General features: G+C 41.9%; 1 protein-coding gene and 1 pseudogene across 2 annotated transcripts in view; one reads left to right on the top strand and one right to left on the bottom strand.

Moving 5' to 3' along the window:
* TMC7 (transmembrane channel like 7) overlaps positions 1–17,085 on the top strand; it is a 50,977-nt gene that overhangs the window by 19,140 nt on the left and 14,752 nt on the right. For both annotated transcript variants that reach the window (XM_032606336.1, XM_032606335.1), the window contains exons 4-9: positions 1,214–1,381; positions 4,947–5,029; positions 8,580–8,725; positions 12,274–12,421; positions 13,447–13,620; positions 14,862–15,019. In XM_032606336.1, the coding sequence (XP_032462227.1) occupies positions 1,214–1,381; positions 4,947–5,029; positions 8,580–8,725; positions 12,274–12,421; positions 13,447–13,620; positions 14,862–15,019 (877 nt within the window). The remainder of the gene's footprint in view (positions 1–1,213; positions 1,382–4,946; positions 5,030–8,579; positions 8,726–12,273; positions 12,422–13,446; positions 13,621–14,861; positions 15,020–17,085) is intronic.
* LOC116740599 lies at positions 16,380–17,072 on the bottom strand (annotated as a pseudogene).

Here is a 17,085-nt window from a genome sequence, read left to right as displayed (position 1 = left end):
GGGATCTTAGTTCCCCAACCAGGGATTGAACCCAGGTCACCACAATGTGAAAGAGCTAAGTCCTAACCACTGGACCACCAGGGAATTCCCAGGAGCTTTCTTAATCTGGGAAAAAATATCTATAAACATTGTATAGCACACATCATACTTAATGGTGAAATATTGAAAGCTTTTCTTCTAAGATTGAGAATGAGGAAAAGACTTCTAATTATCACAGATTCTCTTCAGCATTGTCCTGGAAGTCCTAGCCAATGTACAATGATGGGAAAAAAAGGGTCAATGACCAGAAAGGAATAAATAAGTTGTCTCTTTTTTTTTGCAGATGACATGATTTATTTGTAGAAAACAAAAAAGACAAACTATTAGAACTGAGGTAAATTTGGCAAGGTTGCTAGATATAAGATCTATATATAAAACCAACTGTATTTCTATATACCAGCAACAAACATTTAAAAAATAAGTTATACAGTAGTATCATTGCACCTAGGAATACATCTAAAGAACTATGTGAAATAATTCTGCACAGAAAACTATAAAATATTGTTGAGAGAAATTAAAGAACCTAAATATACCATGTTCATGGATCAGAGACTCAATATCGTAAAGATGTCACTTGTTCTCAAACTGACCTATATATTCCATGTAATCCCAGTCAGAATCTCAGCACATTTTGCACATGCATGCATGTGTGTATGTGTGAAAATGAATATGCTGATTCTAAAATTTATATAGAAATGCAGAGGACCAAGGATGCCTGAGGAAGAAGAAAGCCTAAAGACTTAGAGCACCATATATCAAGTATTATTGTATCTGCAATAATGAGACAGTTCTGGTATTGGTGCAAAGATAGACAAATAGACCCATAGAACAGAAGAGAGAATTCAGAAACAGGTCCATAAATATATAGTCAATTACAAAAGCACTATTGCAATTAACTAGGGAAAGGATAGCCTTTTCAATAAATGGTGCTGAGTCCATTAGATATTCCTATGAGAAAATATTGAGCCCTCTCTCACACCATCTCACATTATTGATTTAAGAGTGATTGTAGATTTACATGTGAAAGTTTAAACTTAAGAGACTTGAAATTATTCTTCCTCCCTCCCCCACTAAGAGCCTCCAATTTCAGTTCAGCCCTCTGTGGCTGATTGAACCTGCAGTGGGTACTGTATCAATACTCCTGGTCAGTGATGTCTGGATTTCTTTTTTCCAGGGAAATTCGGCACTGGAATTCAGTCCTACTTCTCCTTCTTACGGTTTCTGGTATTGCTGAATTTGGTGATATTTCTGATCATCTTTATGCTGGTTTTGCTCCCAGTCTTGCTCACCAGATACAAGATCACCAACAGCAGCTTTGTGCTCATTCCATCCAAAGGCGCGGGTGAGTGTAAGGCCTCCTGGTTTGCCATGAGGAGTGTTCTTTTCATTGTGTACCTAGCTACAATGCTTCTTTCTCTAGCAATCTTTATAATCTAAGTCTTGGGTGACTGTATGAGTCAGGATAGGCTAGGTTATGCTGCAGAAACAAATGACCCCATAACTCAACGCCCAGTAACCACAAACGTTTCTTTCTTGCTCACACTGTATGTCCATCAGTGTTTGGTGGTGGCTTTGTTCCATGTTGTCTTCACTCTGGAGCCCAAGCTGAGGGAGCAGCCTCTGTCTGCACCATTGACAGTCACGATGGCCAAAGGAAAAAGAGCCATGGCAAACACGTGCTGGCTTCTAATGCTTCTGCCTGGAGATGACACACATCCTTTTCGCCACACCTTACTAGCCAGTGCAAGTCACTCGCCACTCCTGGGTTCAGCAAGGCGTTTGGGAGAAGCAGTGGGGGGTGGGGAAGTGGACTATTTAGTAAACATAATACAGTCGACTCCAGTGACTTTATTTCAAGCTTTTATTTCAAGGCTTTTATCTCCGATAATGGTGGTGCTCAGGCTGCTGTTTATTAAACATCAGTCATCTGCCAGACGCTATGGCATGACCTGTGTTTTCTTACTGAATTCTCAGTGTAAGTCAGGTCTGGGCATCCTGTTTTTTCAAATGGGGATAATTTCTGTCATTCCAGAGATGTTTATTTACCACCCTCTAGTACCAGGCTCTGTGCTAGGAGCTGGAAGTGGAGACCTCCTGCTTCTATCACATGACTCCTTTCCCCAGAAGAACGCCCCGTCTGCAGTCACTTCTGTGGCTCTAAACATTCCTCCTCATCATATTTGTTTTTGTTTTAATTCTATTACACTTAAAAATCAAATAAGAATAACGTGGAAACGCTGACTTTGAGTGCCTACTGCATGCCCGATGCTGCATTCTCATTTTCTAATATGTCCATGTCACAGATAAATATCTCCTGCTGCTGTGTGAAAACCCTGGGTTCGGTTTCAAGGCCCAGCTCTGTTAGTTGATTAGATTTTGTGAGCCTCATTTTCCTTATCCGTAGAATGAAGGTGATGATTTAACTAGTGAGACAATTGTTTCATTATTCAAATAATGTTGTACTACACTATTTAATACTTAGCTCATTAAAAGATAATAAATACTTATTATTTAAAGTATAAATAATTGAAAACAATAGTATAAATTCTATATTACTTAATACAGAAAACTTAAGTATAAGTAATGATTAAGCAATACTCATAATTTTTAAATGAATATTAAATAAGATAATAGAGTGCTTTGCCCATGGAACGTGCTCAATAAATGCAGCTTTTTTTTCTTTTTTTTAGTATTATTTCTTTCTAGAAGAACTGAATGCTATTCTGTCTCACTAGACACCACTGCCTGTTCACTTCTCCCTTTGGCCATGAGCAGGGCCTTGGGTGGAGGGAGGCCACGCTCTTGGAGGAAATGAAGCTGGACTCTGAGCGTGGACACCACGCATCTCTTCTTTCTCCTTATTATTTCCTCTGACTGCATCGTCCTCCTGCACATGCTTTTTTTTTTTTGACTTACCTAGTAAACTTTGTCCCTTAAGGTAAGGGTCAGATGTCCCTTTCTTCCTCTTCTCACTTCCCTTCTCCATTCCTTCAACAAGTGTTTATTGAGCACCTGCTGTGTGCTGGGCCCTGAGCCAGGCCCTGGGGCTACAGCAGGGACCGCCACAGGGTACTGCACTATAGCAGAGGATGGACGTTAGGAAGGGACCACACGAAGAGGTATATAAGCTATGAATTTGCCTCTGGGGGAGGGGAAAGGATAAGGTGCTGAGAGGTCAGACACCAGGACACTGGAGGCTGAGGGGTGCCCCAAGCCCTCTGTGAAGGCAGGGATATGTCAGGCGAGCCCAGGAGGACAAGGAGAAGGCAGCTTTTGGAGAGCTCGGGGAAGCTTCTTCATGCAGAGGAACAGCATCTGCAAAGGTTCAAAGCTGGGAATAACTCAGCATATTAGGGAAATGAAAAGCCGGGTGTGGCTGGTGGACACGTTCCTGGAAAGGGCCAGATAGTCAATATTTTAGGCTTGGCAGGCCATATGGTCTCTGTTGCAACTATTCAGTACTGCCGTTGTGGCACAAAAGTGACCACGGAGAAACGTCCCAAATGGGCATAGCTGTGTTTCGATAACACGGTATTAACAAGAAAAGGCAGCTGGCCAGATTTGGCACAAGGGCCATAGTTTGCCGACATCTAGGCTTGAGGACAGTGAGTGAGGAGCAGAGTGGCAGCTGTCTCTTTCCATCTTCCTGACTCTGCTCCAAATAGTGACTGTCTCCCTCCTCTTTGCCTCTAATACTGTGTTCATACAACCATTTGAGCACCTTATATACACCTAACTCCTATCGTTTCTACCACTTGATGGTGAGCTTTTCAAAGGCAGGAACTATTTCTTACTCATCATTTTATCTCCAGCATGTACCTGGTGCATAGTAATTAAGAAGTGTTTGTTGAATGAATGAGTGTACACACACGTTAGAATTATAAAATGGCAGAGCTGGAACTGGCCTTGGAGGAACTGGTTCAACTCTCTTATTTTAACAAAGGGGAAACTAAAGTCCAGAGAAGGGGTGGTACATTGGATTATTTTCCCCAGTTTGTCACTCCCTGTAATTGTAACTTTGCAAAGCTTCCCACTGTGAGCAGAGAATACTTTCTGCCCCCATTGATATTGCTCTTGGCCATGTGACTTCTTTTGTGTAGTGGAGTATTAGTTTGAAATGGCTTTATGTGGTTGGCCTGCCTTATGAGAAGAGCCATGAGGAGAGCATCCCTCCCAGGTAACCACTGCCTCTCCAGTCTGGTCCCAGAGTGAAATCATGTAGAGCAGACCTCAGCCCAACTGGGAGCCTGGTGTCCATCCTGGCTTAGCCTGAATCAGCTGAGTGAACACAAACTGTAGATCCATGAAGGAGAAAATAAACGTTTGGAGGTTAAATCATTTGAGACTTTAAGGTTGTTACACAGCAATAGCTGACTGATACAGAGGAGGTGAATTAGTTGTTCAAGCATAATGTAGTGTCACTAAAATTGCTGTTCAAAAATTTTCTTGGTCAATTATATGTAGGTAAACATATGTTTTTTTTTAAGTGAAACTGCTTGTTAATTTACACACATGTAGAGATCTTTTAAAACTGGATGTGCTTAAAATGGAATAATAATTATATCGACCACATCTTCCAAAACATGTGCAAACATGAACCCCAAAACGTAAAATACCAATACAATCAGAAAGCCTGTGCTGTTAGTAGACCCATATACGAAACGTATAGAAAAAACACATATCCCCAGGTATTTAGAGAATAGTGAAAGGGGAAAATGGTACTGTACTTGGTGCACTGGCGTTTAGATTGCAAATAGAGAATCACAGATTCACAAACATATCCATATATAATTGTATATGACATCTAAATGTATATACATATACAAGCATATATACACAAATTATGATAGACAAGTTATAGAGACTGAAGCTATTTCCACTGATGTTCTTGTTTCTGTTTTTTACAGATATTCAATGCACAGTGTATCCAATAAGTAGTTCTGGACTCATTTACTTTTACAGTTATATCATAGACTTGCTTTCTGGCACTGTAAGTATTTAACATAATTCTGGATTTGGACCCTCAATACTGAAATAGGTTAATTTAAAGACCAGGTTCCTGAATGTCTGCAGTGAGAATCAAAAACGAGTGTTGACACAAGTACCAGTGAAAGAAAACAGGATTTGCAGTGACCTTATCGGCAAGGATAATGTTCATCCACCCCTGCTAAGATATACAGGAAATATATTTTGTCACTTTCAGCCCTTGGCCTTTTCCTGATTCCTGCCACCTTCATATTGACCTGCAACAAGATCTGAGTTCCCCTGTAGAAAGAAGTTTCCGCGAAAATAAACCCAGATAGAATTTATTTAACTTCTCTGACATTGAAAGACCTTAACATATTGTAATCCTAGACCACCTGGATGAAAGCTGTGACTCCTCTTCCCAGCAGTTACACACGCAGGTGTGCGTGGTACACATGTGCATACATGCCCTTACATGTGCACATACACACACCGCACTTGTGCACACACATACGCTGTCCCTGAAATCCCTTAAAAGTCTATTAATCCCAGGTTAACCTGCTGCTCTAAAGTAGAATTAATCTCATCCTTCCTATGGTAGTTCCAAAAGTTTTTAATTCTTCTTTATTCTAAAAAATGTTTTTGTGTGTGTGCTTTCATTTTTTTTATCCCACTTTTTTTTAGCAAATAAGATTGCAGCTATGAAAAGTGGTGTCTCTGCCTTCTAGACTAGGGTTTCTCAACCTTGGACCCAACACTCCTTTGCTGTGGGCCTGTTCTGTGCACTGGAGGGTGTTTACAGCATCCCTGGCCTCCATCCACTAGACGCCAGTAGCAGCCCCACTGCTGTGACAAGCAAACATGTCTCCAGACATGCCAGATGTTTCCTGGGGGACAAAATTATCCCAGGTTGAGAACCCCTCCTTTAGATGTTTTAAAAAATACAAGTATATAAAAATATCTTTCTGAAAGTTACCGGTATTAAAATGCCATGCTGTTGAACATTTCTGAATCGATAAATAGAAAGCATTGAATTTGTCCACTGCATTTGGTTTTGAAAAAGTGGATTTTACATCTCTGATCTCATGTTTTCCTCAGAACAACTGAGAGGAATCGTCAGGTGGGTGTTAAAATGTCCACTATACAAATGAGAAAACTGAAGCTTGCAAACTATGCAAGGAGGAAAGAAAGCCAGTGACTCACCCAAGGTCACATGCTAGTGAGATCAAATCCCAGAACTGCTGTTAGCCCCATTTCTTTAGGTCACATCCCATGAGAGAAGTTCCTTGTTGTAGGTCACCACACACCATGATCTTCTTCGTTATAGGAAAGATTTCACAGGAGACTTAGATGCACTTGATCGTAAATGTTCAATAAACTGTGCATGATAAAAAACAGCCCTGCCCCAAAGAATGAATTTTCTACAGTGATAAAAATGTTCTGGATCTGTACTGTGAAATTCGACAGCCACTAACTCTTAAGCACTTGAAATGTGGCTAATGTGACCAAGAAACTGAATTTTAATTAAATTTTATTGTTGTTAATTTCAACTTATTTGTTTTCAATATGTGTTTTTAAAACCATTCTACATGCATTACAGAATGGCCATCATGTACATTCCCTGTAATATCACTGTTCTCACCCACGCAAGCAAGTAGCAGCCTTACACATATTTTTCATGTGTTTTTAAACACTTCTGTTCATGTTTATAGAATGAACAAAACAGCCACTCGCTGAACAGGGTTTTCTATGTAGCAAGCAAATACCACTTCAGCATATTTCTTACAAGTGTTTTTAAACATTTCTATATGTATTACAAAATGACTGTCACATCCATTCGTGGAAATAGCAGGGTTCTGTTCTCCGTGTGCGTTGCAAGTCTGTAGCAGTCTTACGACTTCTCTCTCACACTGAATTTTAAAAACTTTTCTACACACATTACAGAATCGACATCCCATGCATTGACTAAAATAAAAGTATTCTGAACATATTGAGCAAGTAGCACTTTTACAACCATCTTTTTTCCTGTTTTTAAAATCTTCACTAATGCATTACAGTATGCGTATCACATTTATTCACTGAAAAACAGTCCTCAACATAGCAAGTAAGTAGCATTCTTACATCTTTTACATGTGTGTTTTTTTTTAATTGAGATGTGATTGACATATAACACTGTATACATTTGAGGATGTACATGTTGGTTTGATACCTTTATATATTGTAATATGATTACTATAGTAGTTTTAGTTAATAACCTTTATCATGTCACATATAAATTTTAATTATAGGCCCAAGAGGGAGCTGGCCAGAGAGATTAAGCAGTGGCTTGTCTTTGGTGAAAACAATTGAGGCAAGCTCATGATCGTATCAGAGAAATTATTTTCCAGGCCCAGTGGACCTTTGTCCTGTAATGTAACTTTATTATGTAGGAGAGATTGATGACAGTCCTGACACCAACCTGGGGCAATAAAAACGTGTTTTGTACAGTTTTATGGCCTGTGTGCCCCAGCTTCAGGAGGGTTAAAGAAAAGATGGAGTCTTCTGTTTCTACATGTTTGTTTTTCTATTAAAAATTTACTTAAGTACTCAGTATAAGAATACATGGTTATCATAAAAATATAAGACTTATAGAGTAAAAAATAAAATTACCTCTTCCCAGAGACCACCAATCCTTTAACACCATGGTTCATATCTTTCTCAACCTTTCTTGTGCACTTATATGGACTTCTTTTTTTTTTTTTTCTTTGCGGTACGCGGGCCTCTCACTGCTGTGGCCTCTCCCGTTGCAGAGCACAGGCTCCAGACGCGCAGGCTCAGCGGCCATGGCTCACGGGCCCAGCCGCTCCGCGGCATGTGGGACAGAGGGCACTGCTGCGCCACCAGGGAAGCCCCCGCTGTGTATTTTTAATGCTCAGGCTTTATCTGTGCTTTATTCCCCAAACTCTAGTTGGGCACCCCATATATCTCTGGATTTTTTTTTAATTGGTCTAAATTATTTTTTAAATTAATTTTTTTAAATTGAAGTATAGTTGATTTACAGTGCTGTGTTAATTACTGCTGTAGGGCAAAGTGATTCAGCTATATATACACACACACACGTATATGCCCTTTTTTAATATTCTTTTCCATTATGGTTTTTCATAGGATATTGAATATAGTTCTCTGTGCTATACAGTAGGACCTTGTTGTTTATCTATTCTATATGTAATAGTTTGCATCTGCTAACCCAGCCTTCCACTCCGTCCCTCTCCCAACCTCCTCCTCCTTGGCAACCACCAGTCTGTTCTCTATGTCCACGACTCTATTTCTGTTTCATAAATAGGTTCATTTGTGTCATATTTTAGATGTCACATATGTGATATCATGTGGTATTTATCTTTCTCTGTCTGACTTCACTTAGCATGGTAATCTCTAGTTGCATCCATGTTGCTGCAAATCTGGAATTTTTCCAGTCTCTGGGGAATTCAGGGATGAACAGTGACACTGGAATGTGAGTTCCTTGAGGCAGAGACTGGCTTCCTGGTTCCCTGCAGTCAACTCACTAATCTGACCTCCTGCCCTTGGCTTTGTTCCAGGGTTTCTTGGAGGACACCTGCCTCTTTTATGGACATTACACCATTGACGGGGTGAAATTTCAGAACTTCATCTATGATCTGCCTCTGGCTTATGTGTTAAGCACAGTTGCCTACCTGGCCCTGAGCCTTCTTTGGATAGTGAAGAGGTAAAGTTTATCTTATCATTGTGTTCTCTTTGAATTATTCTTGATGGCTGGAGTCTCGTGGAGGTCCGTGGACTCCAAGAGCCATTGCCCAAAGGATGAGCGGAGTGCAGGGCTGAGCTTTGTGGAAAAAGGTTTGTGAGTGTGTTGGAGGCTGTGGACACCTGGAGGATGGAGGCAGCATCTGGGAGCTGGAGTAGCAGCCCAGAGTCTTCAGTCAATCATCAGTGAACACATTTGCCAGTACCATTCTGCCGACCTTATCTTTTTTTTTTTTAAATCTATCAAGCCTAAGCCCTTTATTTTTTAAAATTTATTATTTATTTATTTATTTATATTTGGCTGCGCTGGGTCTTAGTTGCTGTGCACAGGCTTTCTCTAGTTGCGACGAGTGGGGACTACTCTGTTGCGGTGCGTGGGCTCTAGGTGCGTGGGGTTCAGTAGTTGTGGCACGTGGGCTCAGTAGTTGTGGCTCGTGGACTCTAGAGCACAGGCTCAGTAGTTGTGGCACACGGGCCCAGCTGCTCCGCGTCATGTGGGATCTTCCCGGACCAGGGCTCGAACCCGTGTCCCCTGCATAGGCAAGCGGACTCTCAACCACTGTGCCACCAGGGAAGTCCCACCAACCTTATCTTTGATCCAGTATGTATGCTAACCAGGTCTCTACTGGGTTGCGAGTGGCAGAAACCCAGCTCTGACTAACTGGGCTAAAGGGGAATTGAGTGGCTGAGAGAACCAAGGAAGGGAGGAAACTCCAAATTACAGGAAGGACAAGGATATAGGAATGGATTCAAAACAACCCAAAGCAAGGGCTCCTGCATCTCTGATTCTTCTGGTGGCAGCTTCCTTATGTGTACTCCCAGGGTCACAGGCTCAGAAATCCTTTGAAGAGACTTGCTGGCTCTGCTTCATTCAGGTACCCAATTCTGACCCTTCAGTTGTGGCCAGTGGGTTAGGGTCATATGAGAACGTGGCATTTCACGTGGTAGGCAGGCATTCTAGTGGGAGGTGCCAATTCCCAAGAAAAGTGAGAATTATTAATTACTTTAAATTACTTTAACAAACAACTATCCCCAAAAGTACAGTGGCCCAACACGATAGAAGTTGTATATCTTTCTCCCATGAAGTTCTTAGTGGGCCGCAGGTTAGTGTGGAAGACTCCTTCTCAGTCCTGCTGGGACTCAAGGTGACTGAAGCTCAGCCATCATCAGCAGGCTTTCTAAGCTGTTCCTCTTGAGGGCTGGAAGGGAAAACCACCTTGGAGGAGTATCACGTGGTAAGTGTTTCTGGGCTCAGCCTGAGAGCGATGAACGTCACTCACATTCCATCAGCTATAGCTTAGTTACATGACCACGGCTCACCGAAAGGGAGGCTGGGAAATGTTGTCCTTGGCTGGCAGCCGCTTCCCAGCACTAGCGCTATACTATGAAAGGAGAACCACCCATTCCTGATGGACGGCTTACTGTCTCCGCCCCAAGGGGAATGCTTGGATGGGCACCTCTCTTACCCACTTCATTGTGCCTGTGAGAGCCGGGCAGTGCTTATAAGCCATGGGGCTGTGAAGCTCCTTATCACAGGTGTAGAAGAGACCAGGGTTTTGGTGTCTGAGTCTGTCCTCCATGGAGACCAGGGTTCACCACCACAGAGAAAACCCCAGAGCCCAGCTGGGCACTCGTATCCTGAGTCAGGATCTGTGAGATGAAAATGAACTGGTGTGTGTCCATCCCCCACAGAAACGGGCAGCATACTGGCAAAGAGGAGCAGTGGCTCATTTTGAGGGCTGAGAGATGCTTGGTAAAGAAATGTTGGTTGATTGGGGTTCTGGCTTTGCTGTTGTGTGCTCACGGCAAGGGCAGATCCAAGTTTTATGGACCGGCAGTGTAGACCGTATGGAGGGGCCGTCTGTAAGACAAAGAACATGAAAGTATCTTTTGTAAATGATAAAAAATCAAAACAAGACCATAGGAACACATTGCTAGAGGCGCTCTGGGGGCCTTGGAAGGGGCCCTGAAGAAGAAGCTTTACCAGCTGAACAGTGAAGCCGCCTCCGGGTCCTGCTCAAGCTTCTGCACCTCCGGGCCTTGACTGCTTCGTGGGGAAGCCTGCAGGGAGGGTGGCTGTGAAGTAATGGGGAGCGGCCTACCCGGGGAGGAGGAAGCGCTACAGGGTGGCAATGGGGGTGGACTTAGGGGTCGAGAGACCAAGGTTCAAATGTGGCTTCACCTCGGTGAACCTCATTTTCTTTGTCTGTGAAATGCACACACCTAGAAGGGTTGTTGGGAGGATTAACTGAAACATTGTACTAGCCCCAGTTCTGCCACTAGCTCTTTGGATCTAGGGAAATACTTTTTCCCTTCTCTAGATCTTAGCTTTCTCACCTGTAAAATGGAGGTTTGGTCTAAATCAGACCATTCAATTGGGGTGGGACCTCAGAATCACCATGGAGCTTTATAAATAGCATATTCCTGGACGCCCCCCCCCCCCCATGAGACCTACTGAATTAAAAATCTCAGGATATGAAATCACCCAGGAGTCTGCATTTTGGAAAAGCACCCCAGCTGGTTCTGACATAAATTCTTTGCTGTGAACCTTTGGCAGAACAACTGATTGCTATAATTCCTTTCATTTCTATTGTCTTCACAACTGAGTAGCAAATCCTAAAAATACCCTGGTTTGTCTACAGAGTGTGTGGTATTTGACGTTTTTATGCCAAGTGCCAGAGTGTATTTTTTTCCAGGAAAGCATTTGGATGAGTAATGATTATGAACTTGTGCAACAGGGTGACATCTGACCAAAACAGGTGCTCGCTAAATATTTGGTTATTTTACTATTTAAGTCATTTATTCATGCATGTATCCATGTATCCAGTATCCATGGATAGTGGCCATATTTATATCCAGGCATTCTGGATATAAAGGTGGGAAGACAGCCAGGGTACCTGCTCTCAAGGAGTTTAAAATTTAGTCAGGGTAAGGGGCTACAAGCAGTAAACACATAAATGAGGTGATTGGAGATTAGGTTATTGCTGTGAAGGAAATTAAAGAGACTGACTTGAAGCAGGAGTCACAACTTTAGATGGGATGGTGGGGAATCTGTGGAGGGGATACTTGAGTGAAACCTGAGGGATAAGAAGGAGGCAGCCATGGGAAGAGGAGAGGGCAGAGGGAACTGCAAGTGCAAAGACCCTGAGGCTGGAGGAGAGGTTTGTGTGTTTATGGATAGGAAAAAAGCCTTTGTCATTGCAGCAGAGTGGCCCTATGGGAGGAAAGATGGCGCCATGCAGGGTCACGCAGGACCTCTAGGGTGTATTAAAAGAGTTTGGATTTTATTCCAGCTGTGAAAGAAGCCATTGAATGGATGAAAGGAAGTGATTTTCAACAATGAGATGCCTGGTTAGCTGCCACATATTTAGAACGATCCAAAACTTGATCAAGCATGTCAAAATGGGTGGAAGATGCAGCTATGTGTAACTTGTAAATTTTAGACAAAGCATATCCATGGGCCTGTATTTTGTTGGTCTTATAAGAACGATAAACGTGTTTTGGGGTCAGGTCGGTGGAAGGGTTCAAAAGTAATCTGATCCGGAGCGAGGAGCACTTCCAGAGTTACTGCAACAAGATCTTTGCGGGCTGGGACTTCTGCATCACCAGCCGCAGCGTGGCGGACCTGAAGCACAGCAGCCTGCGCTACGAGCTCCGAGTGAGTGCCACTCAGGTTTCTCTCGGCGGGAGGTGGGGTTACAGCTTGCAAAGGAGCTGGTGGGGGCCAGGCTGTCCCCAGTGCTTAGCTGTGTAGCCCCTATGTAGTTTTCAAGAGCTTTCTGCAGAGAACCACTTCCTGGGGTTGATCACCTTAGCCCCAAGCATGAAGCTGGTGAACTGGGGCTGGGAAAAGAGGTGGTATCTTCCCTTCTCCCCCATCACCTTGTACTATTTTTTGTTTTTGTTTTAATTTAGAAAACTTATTTTAATCCTAGTTGAAGGGAACTGTTATTCTTTTTTTTTTTTTTTAATTTTACTGGAGTATAGTTGATTTACCATATTGTGTTACTTTCAGGTGTGTGGCGAAGTGATTCAGTTATACATATACATATATTCATTCTTTTTTAGATTCTTTTCTCATACAGGTTATCACAGAATATTGAGTAGAGTTCCCTGTCCTATACAGTAGGTCCTTGTTGGTTTGTACGGTTATTTTTCTGCTTGATGAGAACCTGTCATAAACATCTCTTAAACCAGAAGAAATAGGACTAAGAATGCTATGATAATAAGGTGGAGTGGAGAGAATATGAAAAAGCGGAATTTCCAAATTAATCAGGAGAAAAGGAGTAACAAATAGCATCTTGATCAAACCTACTGAAAAGAGGAGGAGACAATGATATCAAAAGTTTAATGAAGTGAGATGGAAGGAATCAAATGAAGTGTATTATTTGTTTAAAGAAATAACATATAGGTAATAGTAACATATAGGTAATGTCCTGAATAGGTTATAGTTCTGTTTTCACATTTATTGTGGAGTCTAATTTCAATCTTAAATAGAAGGTCTGCCTTCATTTAGGAGACATGGAAACTGGTTGGGCTTGGTCCAGGAGGGTATCCCTGGGGGAGATGAATATTTAGGAAACTTTAAAGATCGAGAGGGAGAGTATGACGGTGAGTCACAGTTTCCACCCCTAAATATCCCTTCATCGCAGTGCTCACAAATGAGCTTTCTTTTGTTCTCAGGCAGATCTGGAGGAAGAAAGAATACGGCAGAAAATAGCAGAAAGGACCTCAGAAGAAACGATACGGATTTACTCTTTGAGACTGTTTTTGAACTGTATCGTGCTGGCCGTTTTAGCGGCATGCTTTTATGCAATCTATAGAGCGACTATATTCTCTCAAGAACACATGAAAAAAGTAAGTGCTCCGTGAAAGTCAAGTTAACTTTTAGTCCCGTTGGACGTTATGTATGCTAAGTGTATTGCAAACCTCTCAGGTGGATACTATCGTCATTCTGTTTTACATATGGGGATATAAGTTTGGCTGATATGACAGAGAACCTAAAATCAGAGTGACTAGTTTCCACTTTCAATAGAAAAACAAAAAGCATCCAAAATAGAGTGTTGGGGGTACCTCCTCCTCCTGGAGTTTACAATGTTCAAATCCAGGCTGGACTGCCTGGATCTAACCCCCAACTGCACAGCTTACTATCTGGGGCCTCAGTTTACCTAAAATAACAGTGGTTTTAAAAATCCAAGTTGGGGACTTCCCTGGCAGTCCAGTGGTTGAGATTCCATGCTTCTACTGCAGAGGGCACGGATTCAATCCCTGGCTGGGGTATTAAGATCCTGTGTCCTGCAGCACAGCCGAAACAAATTAAAAAAAAAAATAAATAAAAATCCAGGTTGGTCTAGTGGCTCTGCTTCATGAAATCAATCATCAGGGGCCCAAGTTCCTTCCATCTTGTAGCTCTGCCATCCTTAGAATGTGGTCTTCTTCTGTATGGCACCGGGTAGCTCACCACATTCACATTCTAGCCAATGGGAAGGAAGTGAAGGAGATGAGAGCACACCCCTTCCCTTCAAGGGCAGGACCTGGAGGTTGCACTTAACACTTCCTCTTATATCCCTTTGGCCGGAATTTAGTCAGAGAGCCATTTACCTAGGAAGACAGTCAAATTACCTAGGAAATTTAGTTTTATCTCAGATAGCCATATATGTGACTAAACAATCTGTTATTATGAAAGGAGGAGAGAATGGCTGTTCCAAGTCAATTAGTTCAGCCTTGAAAATGCTTTCAGTTGCCCATTGATACAGAATACATGGATTTTTTATATTTCACCTTAATAAATCCAGTAGAGCTCAGTTTTCTTCTAGTATGGTACTAGATCATGGTTCCTCCGTTTGAACACCCAAGGAAGGAGATGGCTTAGTTTTAGGTGCCATGTTGAATGAAACAAATGTTTTGTTTTGTTTGCTAAACATGTTTGGGTTTTTCTTCTCCCTTATAGTTCTAATGAAATATAATTGACATACAATACTGTATAAGTTTAAGGTGTTCAGCATATGACTTGACATACATACAGTTGAGTTCTTTTAAGGTCAGTTCATTTGTGATGCAAATTATTATACTCCTGACCAGTTCTGTTATCTTCATAGGAAATTGACAAGATGGTTTTTGGAGAGAACCTCCTGATATTGTACCTGCCTTCTATTGTGATCACGCTGGCCAATTTTATCACCCCAATAATCTTTGCCAAGATCATCCACTATGAGGATTATTCCCCAGGCTTTGAGATCCGGCTGACAATCCTTAGGTAATGCCTAGACATGCCAAGCACGTCACCACTTGTCCCCTCCCCTGCCCACGGCAGACATTGCTAATCCATTGTGGTACCGTTCCCTGCTGAGCCAAGAATCCTCTTCAGCCTTCAGACAGCCCCCATGAATGAATCAGAGTTTGCATATGCAGGGAAATCTCTTTGACTTGAGCGTCTATATTTTTTTCATGTATTAGCACATCGACAGCTGAGGGCATAGGGTGGGGCCCTTGGAAGAAATGTTGCTCTTAAGATGTTAGAAAGACAAGTGTATACCAGCAGGAGAGTGAGGAAGTGAGAGAGAGAAGGGAAGGCACCTTATAAAGGGTATGTTATTTGGCAAGTTGCAACTGGGGCTCAGTCCTATGGGACAACTCTGGGAGTTTTGCGTGGAAAACATCTTAGACTTTTCCTATGCAGGAGTGTTTGTCCTCCAGCAAGTATTTGGCCTCCCCTGCCTAAGGGTGGCTGGCTCCCAGGGGCATTAACTCCCACACACTTCTACCCCACTAGGCCCATGCATGGCCTTGGGATGAGAGTTACAGTAGGAACCTGAGACTTTTGCTGGAGTGAGTGCTGAGAAAAATGTGGCCCAGTCACTGACTGTGTGTGCTACCATTGACTCTTTTATTTTGGGTTGACAGTTTATTAAATACACTACATTTGTACCTTATTCTGTAGTTTTTTAAGTCATTAACACATGGACTTAGTAAAAATGTACTTTATAGAAAACCATCTGCAAAACTAAAATAAAAATGCACATTTTGCTCACATCTTAGATAAACTGCTGAAAATGTTAGGAATTATTTTATTGAAGGTGATCATGAAACATGAGGTGGCTTGAGTTTATTAAATCTGACACCAGACCATGACTTCAATAGTGTTAATGTTGAAATGTGGATGCAAAAATGTCTATTAACTAAACTGTTTAATCTAACAGTGTTTGAGAAACAGGACAAAATAAAGTATTATTTTTCCTTTACAGACACGTCTCTAAATCCAATTCCTATACACTTCTTTCTCTCCCATTCATAGAATTAGCTCTGCAGATTGATGAGGCAAAAAAAAATTCCTTAAATAAAACCGAAACAAACTAGATCCTATTTACAAAACACGAAAAGGGAGAATTTTAAGTGGGTGTTATGGCAAAACTGGTTAAAACTATATACAGTCAAGTGACAGAATATACCTTTACTTCTGCAAATATAAGTCTTTCCCCACCTCCTTTCTGGGAGAAATACATTTTCAGGGCATGGACTGTAAAACGGCATACAATGCAAAGACAGAAACAAAGAAGTTTGCAAATTCTTTTTATTTCCAGCTGTTGAAACAGTATTTTTGAGAGCTGGGGTTACCTCTAGCGGTGAAACCAGAGCCAGCTATTAAGGAGGCAGAATGCTACAGTAATTGAATACATGACCATTTCTCTTTTAGCACGTTCTTTGTTCTCCTCTTCCAGAAGTTGTAGACGTCTGTTTAGTTTGATTATCTTTCATCTTAATGAAGCTGCATCTACAACAGTCATGTCATCTGAGGTTCCTTCAATCGTTGTATCTGTATTTGAAATGCCGTACATGGAGTCAGTCCTGACCAGCTGTCCGTTTAGGCGAACAGTATTTTCACTCATAGAGCGCTCTCTTTTTAGCCTGCCAACTGCATGGATTTCTTCATTTTGAAGGGTTGGAGGAGGTCTTTCTAAATCCAGAAAATCTAGTGGTCTTTCACTTAGCGGAAGCACACGAGGTGGTGTTTTTAGTGCCAGAGGTTTGAAGGGAGTTGACTGTATAAGGTCAGCATCTGCTGGTCTCGAAAATGGAATGTCTTCATTATTTCCTGCTACAACGATTCTCTCTGGAACCTGCATAGTCACACTAACATTTGAAACTCCTTCTTGGAATCCTTGTTCCAGGTCAGCATTTGGTGGTGCTACCTTTAATTTTTCCGAGCCCCTCATTCTCTGACTAATAATACCTTTGGTGTATTCCATTTCATACTGAGCTCGACTGATTTCCGCCATCTCAGCAGCAGTGGGAGAAGGAAATGCTGCCCCACTCACTAAATGT

The sequence above is a fragment of the Phocoena sinus genome, chromosome 15 (genome assembly GCF_008692025.1).
Source record: "Phocoena sinus isolate mPhoSin1 chromosome 15, mPhoSin1.pri, whole genome shotgun sequence".
Lineage (NCBI taxonomy): Eukaryota > Metazoa > Chordata > Mammalia > Artiodactyla > Phocoenidae > Phocoena > Phocoena sinus.
Note: the sequence above shows the minus strand (reverse complement) of the source record. Positions and strands in the feature narration are given on the sequence as shown.